Below are 19,229 nucleotides of genomic sequence, written 5' to 3'. Positions count from 1 at the left end.
TGTGACTCATGAATCAGCCTCAAATTAAAACATCATTACATCAATTTTATCAGCTTTCGCCTTGTGTGTTTGTAGTTTACAATGCAGTGAGGTCAGACTGAATGACTTCCTCCTGCCTTGACTATAATTGTTTACATATGTGGTTGTTTATAACTGTGTTTATTGAAGCTTTTTACGATGACATAACATGTAAGTTCCGATGATTAATGCAGCTACAAAAGGGAAACTTCTGAGTTTTATTTCATCATTATTGGGCTGGAAAGAAAGGTGAGAACATCCTGTTAAAAATTTTGCCTTCCATTCAACTCTTTGAAACCTGACAAAATTGGCTTGATTTCTTTAAAAAAAAATGGAGAGACAGCAATGAGCAACAAAAGAAGAAATAACCCCAAAAATGGCAAGGGATTAGTAAAACATATAAGAAGATTACCTGGAAATTAGTTTAAAAGAAAAAATTAAAAAAAGAAAAAAGGCAATGACCTAGAAAAGTGCTCAAAATTTTTAGTTATTCTGTAACATAATTTAAAAAATGTAATTATGATAATAAGCCTTTAATATGTGTGAGTCTTTCAGCAGTGTAGTTATGCAAGTTTTACCCTGAGGAGACAATTTAGAAGGTCAAAGGTCAGAAACATCACGGTCACATCAGGACCATTGTTGTCAGTGTTTATCAAAAATGACCTCTATTAACCTGTTAGGTCATCACAGCAACATAAATCACAGCACTACACTACTCATAGTAATAATAACACAAACTTATAGGTTTTCTTCTCTCTTTGAACCAGAAGTATTTTGGTGTCACTGGAGCATAAAGATCCTCTCTCCTCAGTTTGCTTTGTTGTAAATGCAGCCTGGAAACCTTTTTACATTTATAAGAGCCTTGTGAAACTTTATACATACTGCAGAGACCTGGACATCTCATAAAAGGGTGCTTAAAAGTTTGCTTGTATGTTTAAGATAAGAGGGCTTCGAGACCATCTTGTAAATTGGATTTGAACCACAGAGCTTGCTTAGCTTTAGTAAGGATTACTTTATAGTTGAACTTTATGGTTCAATGATCTAGTACTGTTTGAAGTCTGAATTTGCACTTCCTGGTTTTTGTCTGTCTCCATTGCTTAAGTGGTGCAAAATTTATTGGACAGTACAGTACACTTCGGAGAGTGTCGGAGACTACTCCAAGCAGCCACTCCTTTTGTTCTCATTCTGGTCAAGTCTACAACTTGGCAATACAGATTCATTCCAGGGTCGAACGCACGTTTTCTTGTTTAGCTGAACTTTACAATACGAATGGTAAAACGTGACCACGAACTATTTAAGAGGGTGTGTGTGGAGGGTTGACTGCAGATCTTATCTTCCCCAATTTTCCTGCAACAGCAAATACTTCAAAAAGCGACTTCTTCTTTAAAGAAGTTTTTTTCTTCTTTCTGGAATAATTAAACTAATTTGCCCATAGCTGAACATTCAGGTTAAAACTTGAAGTGCTACCTCTCCACAAGTCCCTGATTGAAATTCAGACCACGGTGAAAGCAGCTCTCTGCACGGCTATATTTAGGTGGAGCAGTTTCCAGTCATAAATCCATAACACAAAGAAGACTGCTGTCTGTCTCTGCTACCTGAGAGGGCAGGGAAAACATCAGGATGGTGGACTTCACTGACCTGACTGGGCAGAAAGACACATTTTGTCTTTCCTTACACGCTAACAGAAGTATTTATTATAGGATAAATGTTTATGAGCAGTAGCATTTGCTGTCTTGATATGAGCTCTGCAGCCGAAAGGGGAAGAGTTCATATGGAAAAATTCCTGATTATACTGAACTGCACTTTTGTGTCAGGAGCATCAGGTCTCATCCCACTGCTGGAGGTCTTGTAGCTCATGTTTCTTGCCTTTCTGGGCACAGAACAAGAGACTTCACAGCAGTGTACTTATCTGATTCACTCCTTACCAACCAGGAGTTCAGTCTTTTTGCAGCAAATGTTGATCTACTGGTTCTGTTGTCTCTCTCCTTTTCCCCTCACTCCCTGGTCTACTCCCTCATTTTAGAGGTCCAATGTGTAGGATTTAGAAGGATGCATTGGCAAAAATGGAATATAATATAATAGGTATCAGTAAGCTGATCTACATAGGGAGTGGGACCTCATCCAAGGAGTCCACCATGTCCATGTGTCTGCAGTATCTCAAAGCAGAAAAACCAAACACTGGCTCTAGATAAATTTGGTTTTCACATTAGTAGCCCATATGTGGCAAGCAGTGTTAGTAAAACACAGATTTTTTGAATCTGAAACTGCCGTGCTCAGTGTTTTTACCGGTTAAAATGACCGAGTCTGCTTCTTTTGGAGAGGAGGAGACCTCTGTAGATAACTCAGTTCCCAGTTAAAACCTCCTGAAATCTAATTGTCCACCCCAGGTCCCGTCCCTTTATGATTGGCTGTCTGCCCAGTCAGTTTTAGCTGTTTGACGAATAAACTGAATTTTCAGTTATTGGTGCAATTCAGTTTTAAACCTTAGAGGCAGTGATGTGCCAGAGTAGTGTCTGTCCTGCCAAAAAGCCTCAGAGGAGGAAGAAGATCTGTTTTGACTTGGAGCCATGGTGCAGAGCACTATTTTACATTTGTGTGGTGTTACTTTGTTGTGTTGTGATCGGTAAGTCTATTTTTTTAAACTAAACTATAAGACACTGCAATATTAGTAATTAAAGAAGATATGAGAAGTGGAGACAAAAATTGTAAATTTAAACTATGCCGACGCGTCTGCAGCAGCAAAAAAGTCTGGACATGCCACTGCTAACTCGGCTGGTTGCAATTTGCAGCTAGATACCACTAATTCTCACACACTGCTCCTTTAAGGTAGCATGATAGTAGGTTAGCCTCCTCTTTAATATCTGTCACTTTAAGTTGCTCAATCTTATTTTGATATTCATCACAATCATTGAAATTGGTCAATCTACGCTATATCATTATAGTAAATCCTGATGCATGAGATTGTATCATCTGAAAAACCACTTAGTTAATAGAAACTAGATTTTTCTGCCATGTCAGTCAATAAACCAAAAGTATGTTACACTTGAGAAAATATTGAAATTGTACCTTTTTCTAAAGTTGGTATGATTTCAGTTTGTGTTCGTATTCTCAAAAAAGAGCAAAATTATCCATGAAGTTCAGTAAGTTTTCCAGTCTCAGCAAAATCTTAGCAAAAATAACAAGTTGTACTCACTGCTGTGTGTGAAATATTTAATGTTGTTATTGTGAGCTGTGGGAACGAGTCTGTATAACACTGGTTTGAAAATGCGAGTGACGACAGTATCCTTTTGTTCATTTCTCGGAATATTTAGAAAGATGGTTTTCCGGCCATCTATACTGTATACACCATTCACTTGTTTCATGTGGTGCACATCATCATAGTTCAAAAGTTCCTTTTTGCTGAAATGATGGCAGATTTAAATTTGATTTTAATGACCTCTTACTTGATGATGTCAGTGTTTTACCGCACTAGCATAATCCAATAATACTGTGGTAAAGCTTAGCACTTTGTGCCCATCAGTAGAAGAGAGAATCAAGCAGATCTGTGGCCAGCACTTTGAGATTGTGTAATATTTATACTTGCACAGATTTCCAAGGAACTCCAAAATATTTGGCAGTGTCCTGGTTCAAACAGTCACAACAGAGTGCTGGTCTGTGAAGAATAAAGAAGAATTATTAATTTGAAGAGTTTGTGTTTTGTTGTGTAAAAGAACATTGTCAGTACAGACAGAACCCCCCTGCCCTTGGACTCGTTCCTCTTAGGATGCAGAGGATGACATTGACAGCTGAGAGCTGAGTGTTCAGCTTTTAACACCGATCACGGTGCTATCTGCTGAGCCTGACAGATCAATAAGACATCCAGCACAGCGGGCCTCTGGGAAGTAAACTGACATCACAGCAGAATCGTTGTTGAACCTCTTAACAGCAACAAACCATGAAACATAAGCATGACAAGGTGCCCATTTGCAACTTTCTCATGTTCCTGTTTGAAAAGCCTAATTAACTGTTTGGGTGGTGGGTGACTGGGCACTTTCTGTGATCTGAAGAACGTTTAGTAAGCTAGAAAGAAATGACATCTTTGATACAATGAGTTCATTTACAGTAGCGTCTGTACAAAATCAAACTTTGAGCCAACAATAAACAATTCTGAGGCCAAATTACTGGACTATTTAGATTGATCTGATTAAATAAGTACAGTCCCTCACCTCACCCCTTTGCTAATGATTACATTAACAGCACCAATCTTCAACACGGAGGGTTTGATCTGTGTAAACATTGAGATATTAGTTATCTAATATATACTTTTTTTTCCCCCAACCATTTTTATTCATGGAGGCAGGACAAGTACGTGTTCTTATATTTACATATCACAGTATTTTCCCTTTGCAATTACTAGCCTAACTAACATTGTTTTTCCTTTTTTTCCCTACATTCTCCCTCTCCCCTCCTGATCTCCCAGGCCACAACACTTCATAGCTGCATAAGGGAGAAAAGAACGAAAGAAGACAGAAGGGAGAATAAATAAATACATAAACAAATAAGACTTGTCAGGGAGTTACATATTGTTATGTCGTGGGATTACAGACTGATTACAGAGGCGGTTAAGGATGCCCGATAATATTGGCACGGCATGAGGCCAGCCTTTGTTTGATCTTTCATTTGGTAACCTCCATTTAAAAAAAAAAAAAATGTTTAAAAGCATGATTGTATGAATACAATTTTTGACCCATATAATATTTCATTTAGCTCATAGTATTAAGATTTACTTAATAATTGTTAAAAATGTTGAGACTTTGAGCTCACACCCTTCAGACGCATATTTAGACTTCCAAAGGCCAAGCTTAAAAATTCCTTCATTTCTGAGGCCAGCAAACTATTTAATGTTCATGATGACTGTACAAAGTAGAGTTTATGATTAGATTCCCATACTGGGGGCTGATGATGATGATTTTAGCTGCAGCATACTGTAATTTTCCTGTTGTCACTTGATTCATGTATTTTATCATGAGTTTTGTTCCAGAGTCCATGTGCTGTGTGTCGTCTTTTTACCTGGCTGCAGGACAAATTTTCCCTCAGGCAACATAATGTTTAAGTTAAAGTTAGTTTATTTACTTATTTTATATTGTACTTTTTTTTAAAGGACCATTGCCAGGTTTGTGCCTTTTGGTTATGTAAAAGAGAAAACGATTTCATGAAGCATTAATTTGTTTACAAAAGGAATGTTTCCAGTCATGTTTTTGTTTCCAAGTTTTCCTCCTACAGAAGGAAATAGTGAAAAGATTTTGGGCTACCTCTTTATCCCCCTCTCCTGCTAATGGTGATTACAGGTCAATACAGATCTCTTGACCTAAATCTCAGACAGAGCTGTGATGAGCAAGCTAAAACCATTAGTTTTCAACTTTTTAATTTTCAGCCAGGAAAATGACATCAAAATTTGGTTGTAGCACATGGAACGGAAAGGATAAGGGCAAAAAATAGAGGAAGTTACAGCTCTGCTAGCTTTTCAAATATGATGAGAAATATGGCCTTTTGCAAATACCTGTAAGGCATGGGCAGATTATGAGACAATAGACCCCCGGGCACAGATATGCCAACGGCCCTGACCCCTCTCCTACATATGATAAGACACACGGACTTGTCTATTTGCATTCTTTTTAGGGGTTTGGGATCTATTTGCAGTCATTATGCATCTTTTTGTGGCTTGGTGTCTCTTTCTGGTCATTTTGCATCTCTTTTGGTTGTTCCGTGTCTTTCTTGGTAGTTATTTTTTGTCTCTTTGCAGTTATTTGACTCTCTTTGTGTTCATTTTGAGTCTCTTCCTGGTCAGTAGGTATTACAGTTATTTGTGTGACATTTTGCAGATATAAGGCCAGGGGGGCTTCTGTGACTCTGGGCCCCTGAGCCTGTGCGCATGGTACACCCGTTCAGTAATCCATCCATGCTATCAGCATGCATCGTGTAGGTAGCAGGGAAGCACCTTCCATATGACAGGTCAAAGGTCAATCATAAAGGCGAACAAGATAGATGGACATTCTCACACATGGTTGGATTATAAGACAATGAGTCCCTGGGCATATTGTCCTCCTGCGCTCGTGGTCTTTTTAGCAACATTTTTAAGGTTAACTGAACACTACTGTTAGTAAGTTTAATATTTCATTCATTTTGGAGATGAATGATACTCAATATATACAGCACACGACAAGGAGCCAGTTGGCCCACTGACCATTTACAAAGACAACGAATCCATTCAAACTGGGATTGTTTTTAATGCTTTGAATGTATATAAGGTACCAGAGTGCTTTAAAAAGGTGTCAAAGTAGCGCTTCTTTCTTTAAAAAAAAAACCCCAAACTTATTCACTACTGGCCCCCTGTCATTTTACTGAATATCCCTGCTGTAGATGAAAAAAGGCTGTTTAACTTCTTTGCAAAGTTTACTGCCACAATAAATCCACCCTGACCCTCCTCTCCACTAGTATTTTACAAACACTATAATGTACTGTACAAAATATTCTATCCTGTGGTGCGAGTCATATTATATTTTAGCTGTACAACTCATCCTGACCTGATTTGCTGTCCATATTGTTCTCCACAGTGTCCCACTACCACAGCAGTATGTCTTTCTTCTGTTGAGTGGAATTTGGAATTTCTATATGAGCTAATGCTCTGTATGCGGCTGGTAGGAGTGCAAGCCAAGCACATATTGTATATGCCAGTCAGTGAAATGTAAACCTTGAGAAGACTTCCACCATCTGTAGAGAAGCTTTTTTCCCTTTCATTACATTGAACCACTTAGCTTTATGGGATTATATAGTGTTATATAACTTCTTTAAACATCAGAGATTCCTCCACTGATAGAGTTCAAGATAGATGTCACAGACCTGAAACTGTCTTAAATGGAAAGAGAAGACGTCACTATTTAGCTGATTTATGCATTTTTTTTTTTTTTTTTAAGAAAGCCTGAATGTCTATTCTTCACAAGAAAGGAATTAGCAACCAATAGGTTCTTTAGATTATATCCACTGTTGTAGATATGGTTGCCATTGGCTTCGGGGGCGAATAAAGACTGGATTTCTATCTCTATCATTTTAGGGATTCAGTAATTACATATAAAAACAAACAGAGTAGCTAGAAAGAGAAATGGTTTCATTATGCACACTTTTGTCATCAGGTCATACGCCATCATTGTGGCCCCTCTAGGCTACTGTGCAATTGAGCACCATCATCCCTCATTGCTGTGACTTCATGCTTGACAACTTTCTTGTCATCAAAGTGGACTCTCCATCCACATCCAGTGCCCTTGTATGAAGGTTGCACTGTTAAGAAGGCTTGAGCTCGAGGTCCAGTGAGGATAACTTCTCTTTTATTATGATTGATGCCACTTATGAGATTATTTTTTAATTTAAATCCTCACTGTAGTGAACTGACCCTTGCAATAAAAGCCCAGTTTGGCCACATGGCCATTAAATATAAACATTTCTACATTCAAACATAACAAACCTTTGACCTTTTGAGTCAAGATTTTTAGTAACAAAGAAAGGTTTGCCTTCCAGGGCCCTGCAAATGTCTTTCTGAGCAGGCTTTGTGTGCCCTCTGCTGGCAGTTTGTGGGGCATTCACTTCAGTGCTATGTCAAACACATAGGAGGGAGTGTTTTATGCTTAGTTATAGCTCAGTGCATGGTTAACCTATGAGCATATGTCAGTAGTTTTATTGTACTCACTTTCCGGATGTAGCTTTTAGTTTTTTATGTATCTTTATGACATGTTGAATGTTGTTAATTCTTTGTTTCATGTGTCCCTGAATAAGATGAAAACTTAAATGTTCTAAATGTTTTGTTTCAAACAAAGAAAAGTTTTTCCCTGGTAGTGGGTGACATGTATGTATGTGACTGGGTGTGTTTATATATTAATCTGCGTTCTGCCTCAAACTCATAACACCCCTCCACTCCTTGGTTAAGTTGTTTTTGTTTTGAGGTGTATGTTTGTGTGGACAAGTGCCTCTGGTATGCTGTGGGCAAACTGGCAGCATTGCAATGTCTGTACACCTCAGTGCCAGTCTGTGGGGGCAGCAGGGAAAACACTTGAAAGAGCTGTGCGAGACAGACTGACATCAGCGATGGCATTTAGCACATGAGGGTTCAATGTTTTTCAGTAAGTTTCAATTTCAAGTAAACAAATGTCACATGAGATGAATGATACTTAATTTCCCGTAAACACAGTAAAAACACAGTTGGACTGGATAACACTTCTGTATGAAATAAAACATCTACATTGTTACTCATTTAAAGGAGCAGTGTGTAAGATTCAGGAGGATCTAGTGGCATCTAGAGGCGAGGATAGCAGATTGCGACCAGCTGAAACTTCTCCCACCTAAAATTCCTTCAATGTTCATCATTCACTGGAAGCCGAATTATCCACGGATGTCTCTTCTTCTCCAAAACAAATGGACCCAGTGATTTAAACCAATAAAAAAATTGAAAAAAATAGTTTCAGATTAAAAAATCTGAAAGTGCTACACACTGGACCTTTGCAAATGAATGCTGCTTAAATGTAGACTGTTCTTTATAGCGAGGCACGTGTTCAAATCTGTTGAAATAGATTGATTTGTGAGTGCTCAAATGTTGAAAGGTGAGAGATGACGGGAGTGAAGTTTTTAGGTGAATCGCTTTGCTCATTTTCCTAGTCTTGAGTCAGGCCATTGCATGACATAAGGCGAGAAGCTTGGGGAGATAATTTTGAGAGGGAGAGCAGATGAATGAACTGAATGTACTGCCAATGGTAGAGCTCAGTGTAAATGTACACTTACATAATGGAAATGTCTTGATTATGATGTTAGCATAAACTCACTGCAGTTCAAAGTTAACATATTCTGCAATATCAGTCCATTTTAATACTTTAGCAATGTCTCCTATGTGTTCACAGTCCCTGTCCTGTTTTTGCTCCCTCTCCCAGCAGCATCTCCTGCAGCAGCAGGATGGCCATTCTGCTTTCGCCCAGCAGCTGTGCAGTGGAGAGTCTCCACCATCTGCCAGGCCGTACTCTGCAGGGGAGGCAGGATCAGCAGGAGCTCCCCAAACCTCCCTTGCTGCTCACAGGTTGTTTCTTGTTGCAGCAGATGGGCCTTGAAATGCAGCTGTCGAACCACCTGAGGACTCTCCAAACCGTCTGACAGTCTGTAAGACAAAGGTAAGGGGACATACACACACACAATGTAAAGAAAAGGCTATGAATGCACTAAAGGAAAGTTTGATCAGGGAAATGTTAACATTAGCAATGAGCGAAATCAGGGCAAAACTTTTTCATGTAGATAAGTAAAAAATGAATATAATTGTTTAAAGAGTGACAAAGATGTGCAAAAATTCAAAGAAGTGTCTTTTACTGCACCTTTTTGGTTTTGCAGTGATTAATCAGAGTATCAGGGTCATCCATTATGTTGAGATAGTCATTTTGTAGTTGCCAGTCAGATTGCAAGGTATCCTTTTTCTCCATTTAAGATAACAAGTGAAATGACAGATAATGAAATCCTGTTATATTTCTCTGCACTACCCTCACTTCCAGCATCCAGTCTTTCCATGGGCGAGATTGTTTCCCTAAGACTTTAAGTTGTTATTTTTAAATGAAAAAAGAATTTATTTCCAAGCCAAACCAAGCATTTTCATTAAGATGGGGAGAAGAAATAAGGCAGCAAGAAGCTCCTCTCTGGCAGACTGTAGGAAAACAGAACAGGGTAATTTTAGCTTCAGTTCATAAAATGGGATTTAGCTCCTTAGTTACAGGAGAAGAATAATTACTAATGTTTAGAGAGGACATCTTTGTTTTGCTCTGTCAGCCAAAAGGAGATCTGTTGAAATCGAATTTATAATCAACCAGCCAAAGTACAATCAAATTAAAATGAAAATATTTACAAGAACTCATAAACTTTATTTCTCTGAATTAACTTATATTGGATTTGTTTAAAAGACATCAGTGAATTTGCAGAGTATAGTCCTATTTGTGTGCAGACATTAAATACACTTTTATTTAATGGAAAAGCCTTGTTACCCGTTGTGGTAGTCAGACATGAGTTTTGTTTGCAGTGAGAGACAATTAAAAACTTTTTAAAATTTATGATTGAAAAGATGTTTAAATAAAAGCTCTGCAATGATCCCAAGCTTAGTTTTATGGTGTCTATCTTTGTGAGGCTTTGGGGCAGGGTTGAAGTAGTCCAGTCCTGAGGTCCTTTGGTCCTCCCACCTGCCTTTACTGCTCCTGCCTCAAGTAAATGAGCCATTAAGTTCAGCAGGCAGCCACCTGACTGCCAAGGAGCTCACCACATCCTGATATTATGAGAGAATCCTCCCTGAAACCTGCATGAGGCCAGACCACTCAGACTAAACTACAGATGCAAAAGGCCAAGAAAATAAACACAGCCACGAGAAAATCAAAGAAAGTTATTCTACACCTGGTGCAATGGATAAGTTCAAGTGGCAGAAAATAAATTAGAATCCTTATTGATCCTCTCATATAGCGACTGGGGTGACCCGGGGCAAAGAAGACAATAGTTTTGACACAACCAGACTTGTTGTCCAGCTCTCTAAAAGGTTTGACCAGCTCCTCCTGGATTGTTAACGCCAATCTGGACACCTCTACCTCTGCACCTCTCAGGGGGATCACAGAGTCGTTACCTGCTCATTCACCATAAACACATCCATTCATTGGCAAGATGTTTCAGCATCTTCATTCGGCAAGCTTACCATAAATACACACAATACTTAAGGCACAATTAACCCAAAAAACAAACCACATATTTTTCCTCTTACCTGTAGCGTTATTTACCAGCCTTTTTTTGGTGTGAGTTGCCAAGTGTTGGAGACATTGGCTGTAGAGATGTCTGCCTTCTTTTTAATATAATGGAACTAGATGGCACTTGGTTTGTGGTGCTCAAAGCACCAACATAAATAAATAAATAAATGAAATAAAATAATAAAGAAATTGAAAAACTCAACAGCAATGTTGCTTTCCAGAGATCATGACCTGGTCACTCAAGATAATCCACAGACCTTACTGTGAGCAGTTTTGAGAAGGAAGTATTTCTTCTGAACTACACGCACCTTCTTCACTGCGCAGAAGAAGCATGCTTCTACTCATGAATGAGAGGTTCGTGCACGTGACAGCGCGAGATGTAATTATTAACAGCCTTCTCCTCGGCTGAGCTGTAACATTAGCTAGCAGTAGATGCAGTCTTCTGTCTGCGTGATGATACAGCTGGTGGGTGTAGTTTGGTAGAAGGAAAATGGTTCCGACATAAAACTGCTCACAACAAGATCTGTGGATTATCTTCAGTAACTGGGTCATGATTTTTTTTCCACTGCTTTGAACACTGTAACCAGAATGCCATTAAAATCCATTTGTTCAGGAGAAGTCAGACATCTCCATGTCAAATACCTCCAACTCTTGACAAAACAACCTGGATTGACAAGTAGTGCTACAGCTGAGAGAAAAAAAAATATTTTTTTATTTTTGGGTGAATTTCCCTTTAAAACAAATTGTCTCCCTCTGGTGAACTACAAAAAGAGATAATCAGTTGAAAACTTTATCTATCCTACCTAGATGGATGAGATTGCAGCTACATGTAAGAAGCATCTTGCTGCTCACAGGATAAGATGTTTTGCAGAGTGGGTTTGTAACAGAGTTACCTCCACACAGATATGCACAGGCTTTATGCCACATCCAGCTGTAACATGCATGTGGTGAGTAAACCAAAGGATCATTCTGAGCTAACAAATGCAAACACTCTGTGAAGCATAGCTAGATAGCTAAGATTACCTTATTCTAAAAAAAATCTTAAGGTATTCAGATCAGGATGTGTTTTTTGTGTGGTCCACCAGCAGGAGGAGTTGCTGCTTCATGGACTTGAACACATCTCCCATGCAGGCTGTCTTCTTGGTGTTGATGTCATGACTCCTAGGTGAGACCAGAGCTGGGAACTGAGAGCAGCAAAGCATAATGTGAGTTCACAGTGGGCTCAGGTGATACTGCAATGTGGGAATGAACCTTTGAGAAGGTGTGTGAGTGTGTATGTGTGGAGGGAGATAAATAGGGGGATGAGGAAGGTGATGATGCCTCTAGGTGTAAGAGTACTTTGGTACTATAAGAGCTGTGAAGGTTAATGCGAGACAAGGCATGTAGAGGAGGTTTTTCATGGACCTGTGGTGAACATGGCTGGATGGAGATCATGTGATGATCAATTTAAAAAAACATCTCAGCAGCATATGCTGTAGTGGCTCATTTGCCAATCATCTAATTTATTTCTATGCGTCCCTTTTACATGGAAAAGCATATCTGGTTGTTATTATGCATTTGAAGCTGATTGAACATCGGCACACAATCCCAGACCAAGTGGTGCAATTAAATGGGCTATGATTAGATGAGGTCCCTCGGCTATTTTGTCATTTCTAAGAAATAACTGAATCCAACCTACAGCGAAAGCCTCCACAGAATTTAATAACTGCCTGTCTAAACTGTATCTCATATCTCCATCTCTCGTCCTCAGGTACACGATTTCCAGAAACAGGGAAGGGATTCTTGTGTGAGAAATATAAGCGTCAGTTTCTGTCGCAGAACTTTGTATCTGAGATCTTAAGCAACTGCATGTAACCTGTTGCACACCGGCCTCTGCCCGCAGAAGCAAGCTGATGGACAGAGTGCCCACTTCCTGTCCTTTGGCTGTGTGACTGCTGGTGTTGCCTCTCTCAGTCTGAACAGCTGGAGATTAAAGGAAAGGAAAACCATCAGGTAACTTCTTGGCTTCTCCAGACTTCATCTCTGCTCTTCACTTTTCTACTTACATGCCAGTGTTAGCCGGGTCAATTGTTGCAGAAATTACAGAGAAAATCCTCTTTTTTTTCTAGGAGTCTCCTTCTATTTGGAGATTCGAATGTATCTTCAGTATATTCAGAGAATTTACTGAAGTGCAACTCAGTTTTATACAAAGCATGTAGTAAGGCGTCCACGCTCCGTCTCGCTCAACAACGCTCAACAAAGGGTCAACAACATTGATGACCCCTGTTAGGCATCTTGTTTTGTTTAGCACTTTGGGCTGCACATTTCATGGAAAGATGCAGCCCAAAGTGTTAAACAAAATAAAACAAGTTATTATCATTATGACAAATGCTGTAATCAAAAAGTACAATATATTTACTAGATATTTTATAATACTGATGGAAAGAATCTTTATTTGATATATCCTGATTTGATATTCTGACGTTGACAGCAGTTTCTTACATCTGCCCCTAACAATAAAAAGTGGGCGTGGGTGCCTGGATGCTTGATGGTGTGGATTATGTTTAGTGGAGGATATGTCATCACTTGTTGATGACCCAACTGCGAGTACCATTAGAAACAGAGCAATGTGGATGACTAATTCCAATATGGCTCTACAAAGTCAGACAACAGGGCCGAGTGTCAGAGTAATCAGTCATCAGAGCTGTCCTCTCAGCAACCAATCAGGAGCGTATTAATCAAACTAGAGGAGGAGAAAGGAGCGGGACGCACCCTCTGTGCTTCACTGACATGGTCCTGCATCACAATGTCCCAAATGAATCTTCTGTGGAACATCAGGAGTAAACAGTTTCAGCAAGTGTGCTCAGAGGCAAAGTACAAAACGACTGGCTGCCCGAGGAGTCTTGTTTAATGCTTTACTTGTGTGTTTCTACTGCAGCTGTACCCCTGGCTTCATTTGAAAGTGATATTACAGCATGTTGTGCAAACCAGGCAAATTAGTGAAGTAAACATTTAAATAAGTACCCCTGGCCTTCCCTTCAGGGGGTTATGAGCAACATCTTTCCAGAAATCTGCACTGCAAATATTTGCCTATGCTCATCCGTGTTAATTATTTATGTAGAGACTATTCATGGGTCCTCTGATCGCATCTCATTCTCCTTGCTTATCTGTGTGAATAAATGGACAATGAGGTGTTAACGCTGCACATAAACACAGTCATTATTGCTCAAGAAAGACACAACAATATTTTCCCTCTATTAAACCACTCCTGATCCCCTTGTTAGTTTTCCCAGAAGTCATGACATGTTTTAAATACGAATGGCGAAATTAAACCATTGGAGGTTCTTGTGGTTTTATTTAATTTTAAAAATGTAAGTACCAAAGGTGCATTATACTGAATATGATAAGGAAGCTGCTTAAGAATTTCCTCAGACCTTCCTTTCTCATTCCAGCCTTGAAACAATGATGTAATCTGCAGTAACGACATTGGTTCCTTCTGTCTTTGTCAACAATACACAATACACACTTAACCTGAAAAAAGGTGCAGTGTTTGTACTCTAATGCACACACTGTAGATCCTCTTACTCAGCATTGCACTTATTGTCTTACTAACTATGTAAAGTTTTTAAAACATGAGCTTTGCGTGACATCTAGCTCACCTGGTGGATTCTGTGACCCATATAAGCTGAGTCCTTGGCTGTGCGTCATAGCCTCTTTGTCATCCTCTTCGAGTCACTCTCCAGCTGTCTATATGCTGATAAAAATATTGGGCTTGATTTACTTAAAAAAATGAAGGCAACTTATGCATATTATTATGTAGATCAAGCAGGACTGGTCTTTGTATGATCTACTTAATCTTTTGTATAGAAGAAAAACATTTTTCAAGAAAAGTCAACTTAATTTTTAGGAGTAAATACAACTTAAATTTACTCAAAACTGTAAATGTAAATTTAATTAAAGAAAACTAAAGCCCTCAAAATGATCTTTAAAAAGAAGATCAAAAGCTATGCAGCAAAGCCAAATCTATTGTCATATTTCCCTACACATTTTTCTATGTTCTGTCCCAAAACACAGTGCCTACATTACCCATGATGCAACTTGACCTTTGGCCACTAGCAGCAGCTGATGTAGCCTCAAACCACTCAGCTCAAGCAAAAATGAAGAGCAGGCTACAGAGGACTGGTAAGCTCACCTTTTTCCAACCAATCAATCGGTTTTGTTTTAACTTGTAGTCTTTAGACCAAACAAAGTGACAAAACTTGAAGCAATTTATCAGACTTCACACAGCTCCCTCTGGAGCCACAAAAGACTATATAACTGTTTTCACATATATAGTACTCCCCAATGCCTGTAAACAGACTTTGATGTGTGACATTGGTGGAGTTCTCCTTTAATTTTTGAATGAATGAATAAATCTCTTTTATTCTCATTACGCAAATGTACAATGAAACTCCGTTTGGCCTCTCTCAATACCAATAAAAAGACATTAAAAAACACACATCAAAAGTAAAAAGTAAGAAATACATAAATAGTAAGAAATAAATAAATGAATAAATAGAAGGCAGTAACGGTAGTGCATGTATGACTGTCTGTTATGGTGGGAGTGGGACAATGGAGGCCACAGCTCTGGGATAAAAGCTTTCTCTTAGTCTGTTTGTCTTGGCTTTGATTGACAAACAGACTGAGAAACAGAGGAGGAAGAAAATTACACACTTTAATTATTCTGAGGTTGAGGCATTAATCTATTAATATTGTATAGGAACATTTACAAGTAGTGATCTCTCACCTCACTGTGCACTCAGGCACACTTTGAATGCAAGTTTGGACATGATAGAATCTGATGGCTCAGTCACCTGTGGACAGTAAGGCCCACAGCTATATCTCACCATGGATTTAGAGTCCTCTGTCATTATATCTATGTTATTGTTTCCATGCCTGGACTGGTCACAGTGACAAGGACCTTCAAGTTGTGGTTCTTTCGCTAGGTGAAATTTGTGATCAGTCTCACAATGGGTGATAAGTTTAACACCACAGAATAACTGTTTAATAACTGTGTTTTTATTTGTTTGAAAACAACCAAAACTAAGAATTGTTGTGTTTTCGTTAATCTAGAATGAGCTGTTTATATCTACATAGGGACCAGGTCCTTGTCCATGGAGATTGCCACATTGCATTGCCATATTTGTACTGTAGCCCAGAAAGGACAAACCAAACACTGGCTGTAGACAGAGCCATTCTTGTTTTTGCCTTGGCCACCATAGTTACCATCCCTTCCGCAATGAGGAGTATCAGAAAAACATAGATTTATTTTCATTTTATTCCATCTAATTTAATTAATTAATTAATTTATTGGTGAGACTGCTTTATTCTGTGTTTTTATTAACAGGTCAGTGTTTTTTTTGGAGAGGACATCTGCTGACAATTTGGCTCTTGGTAAAAATCTCCTGAACATCTCGATCTTGATTTATCAGAGAAAACTGGCAAGCACACATTAGCAGGTGCTGTGTTACTGACCTGTCTCTGATGAACCAAGCAGTGTCAGAGAAACACTGATTTTTAATGTGAAGCTACTCTATTCTGTGCTTTTTTAAGTCCACATGTCTGTTTGTTTTGGGGATCAGGAGACCTCTGCTGATAATTTGACTTCAGCTAAAAAAAACCCTGAATGTTTGGATGAGAAAAAAGCCCACATTAAGTTATCAGAGAAAAAGTTAAGCAAACATTAGCAGGCTCTGGGCCATGGGCCCATCTGCAACATGCCAAACAACATCAGAAAAACACAGATCTTAATGTGAAACTGTTCTATTTCTTAATGTATTTAACTGTTCCGGTCTACATGTGTCTTGTGGATTTGGAGTTAAGGCTTATGACTGTGTCTCTCTGGGAGTCCTGTGGGGGTACTGCAAGATTATGGAGTACCAGGGTCACTGCTGCGAGCCATCTGGTCCCTGTATAACCAACATGAGAGCTGTGTCTGCGTACTTGCCGTGAAGTCGAACAAGTTAGCCTCCACCAGGGTTGTCCCTTGTCCTTGATCCTGTTTGTGATTTTCATGGACAGATTGTCAAGGTGCAGCTGGAGGGAGGAAGGGGTCCGGTTTGGGGATCTCACGATTCCATCTCTGCTTTTCGCAGATGGTGTGGTTCTGTTGGCTTCATCACACCGTGACCTTCAGCATGCACTGGGGCAGTTTGCAGTCGAGTGTGAAGCGATGAGATTCAGCACCTCCAAATCTGAGGCCATGGGTCTCTGCCGGAAAGCGGTGGTTTGTCCCCTCTGGATGGGGGGAGAGTTGCTGCCCCAAGCGAAGAAGTTCAAGTATCTGGCTGTCTTGTTCATGAGTGAGGGTAAACCAGAGTGTGAGATGGACAGGCAGTTTGGCACGGCATCTGCAGTGATGCTGGTCCTCCACCAGACTGTTGTGGTGAAGAAGGAGCTGAGCTGGAAGGCAAAGCTCTCGATTTACCAGTCCATCTATGTTCCAACCCTCACCTAACGTCATGAGCTCTGGGTAGTTACCAAACGAATGAGATCCCGGATAGAAGCGGCAGAGTTTCCTCCGTAGGGTGGCTGGGCTCAGCCTTAGAGATAGGGTGAGGAGCTTGGACATCCGGGAGGAGCTCGGAGTAGAGCCACTTTACCCTTGCGTCGAAAGGGGCCAGTTGAGGTGGTTGGGGCATCTGATCAGGATGCCTACTGGGCGCCTCCTATGTGAGGTGTTCCAGGCACCGGTAGGAGGCCCTGAGGCAGACCCAGAACACACTGGAGGGATTACATGTCTCATCTGGCCTGGGAACGCCTCGGGGTCCCCCAGGAGGAGCTGGAAAGCGTTGCTAGGGAGAAGGACTTCTGGAATGTTCTGCTCTGCCTGTTGCCCTCTCGACCCAGCCCCGGATAAGCGGAAGAAAATTTATGAATGGATGGATGTTGTTAATCAGTTTTAATCACCTGGTGCATTTGTTTTGGAGAGAGACCTTTGCAGATAATTTGGCTCCCAGCAAAACTGACTTGAACAATGAATGCTGAAGAAATTTTTAACTGGTTGCAACCTGCCTACCTCCCCACCACTAGATGCCACTAAATGACACGAAATCTGACAACCTGGACCTTTAAGATATAAAATTAATACAGTGTAGTTGAATTCTGATCTGTTGTACTGTGGAGGTTCGGTGCAAAAACTCTACAGTTGTAAGTGTGGTTGTTGTGAATCCTTCTCCTAAAGAATCTCTTGAAGCCAATACAGCTGGATGCACCATAATGTTTACCTGCGGCCCTATCTGCTTAAATGTAACACAGAGTCCAACTTCCATTGGGTTGTGACAGTGATGAGGTGGGTGCTGACACTGTCTGTCAATGAAAAAAAATGAATAAAAAATACAGTACACAGTGAAAATGGAAAAAAGTTTGAAAAGGAAACAAGTGATAGACATTAGCATTGTAAGGCAGTGCGGTTCTCTATGACCTTTAAGACATGGACCTCTTTTATTTGGTTGCTAATGAATAAGTAAATACCTCTGAGTCTAATCTAATAAGCCCCACAAGCATGTGAGACCGATCACATAGCTGAGAGAACATCAGCTTTGTTAAGAGCAGACAGGCACCTTGACAGAAACGATCATTCATGATCCCTTTCATCAACCAAGGTACATAATGAATCTTATCCCACTAGCAGAAATAACCTTGTACATGGACAGAACTTTGCAGCAAGGTGTTGACTGAGAAGTTACAGCCCCTTAGGAATCAGCACTGTTTCATAGGTCTGGCAGGAGCTGTGGTGATCATAATAAAAGCAGGGTTATAGGCAGAGATATCACTGCTCTATGTGGCTGCCAGTGCCATAGGCCTCAGAGGAGCACTGCTACTTATTACTCAAGAGGAACAGGAAACTCCCCATTTAATTAAAGCAGTCAGAGGTCAGCAGCAAGCCAAAGTCCACTACTCTCCTCTGGCTAATTTTACATTCAGTGCTCTTTAAATTTATTCTCCCCCTCTATGTTACTCTAAATTGCATCCTGCCAGTGTTTGATTGCTGCAGGATTGTCTCTCTTAAAAGCACTGACCGTCAAATACACATTCATGGCACAGTGTTCCTGCGCTGATGCTCGTACTGTACAGACCGCAGGCTATAATGTATGTAAATTGCATATTTAGTTTAGGGAGATGAAGCAGCTAGGGATTACAATTTAACAAGGAAAATGCTTTCTGTGGTCAAAGATCAGTTAGATTGAATTAAGAGATTAGAATACATTTGCCTTGCAGTTATCTGGATTTGAAGAGCGGTCTGTTGGTAAAGCTTCTTCATTTAAAGTGGCAAGGAAAAGGGCCTGATTCAACTCAGCTGAGCCCTAATTATAACGATGACAGAGGATAAGATTATGGATGAAATAAGATCAGAATGTAAACTAATGCAGACTGCTAAAATGATGAGTCGAAGGACAGAAAATTAATCTG

At 39.9% G+C, this 19,229-nt stretch overlaps 1 protein-coding gene across 1 annotated transcript; it reads right to left on the bottom strand.

Annotated features, from left to right (window-relative positions):
- Positions 1 to 8,933: 8,933 nt before the first annotated feature.
- Positions 8,934 to 18,856, bottom strand: hnf4b (hepatic nuclear factor 4, beta). The gene is given in 9 exon segments (XM_088082070.1): positions 8,934 to 9,024; positions 9,026 to 9,182; positions 10,538 to 10,726; positions 11,641 to 11,741; positions 11,868 to 11,983; positions 12,655 to 12,761; positions 14,213 to 14,309; positions 17,958 to 18,125; positions 18,839 to 18,856. Coding segments are annotated over 9 exon segments (1,044 nt in total).
- Positions 18,857 to 19,229: the final 373 nt, after the last annotated feature.

Source organism: Plectropomus leopardus, chromosome 1, assembly GCF_026936395.1.
Source record: "Plectropomus leopardus strain MGB_pleo_1.0 chromosome 1, ASM2693639v1, whole genome shotgun sequence".
In the NCBI taxonomy this organism is placed as follows: Eukaryota; Metazoa; Chordata; class Actinopteri; order Perciformes; family Serranidae; genus Plectropomus; species Plectropomus leopardus.
This window is presented reverse-complemented; position numbering and strand designations above follow the sequence as displayed.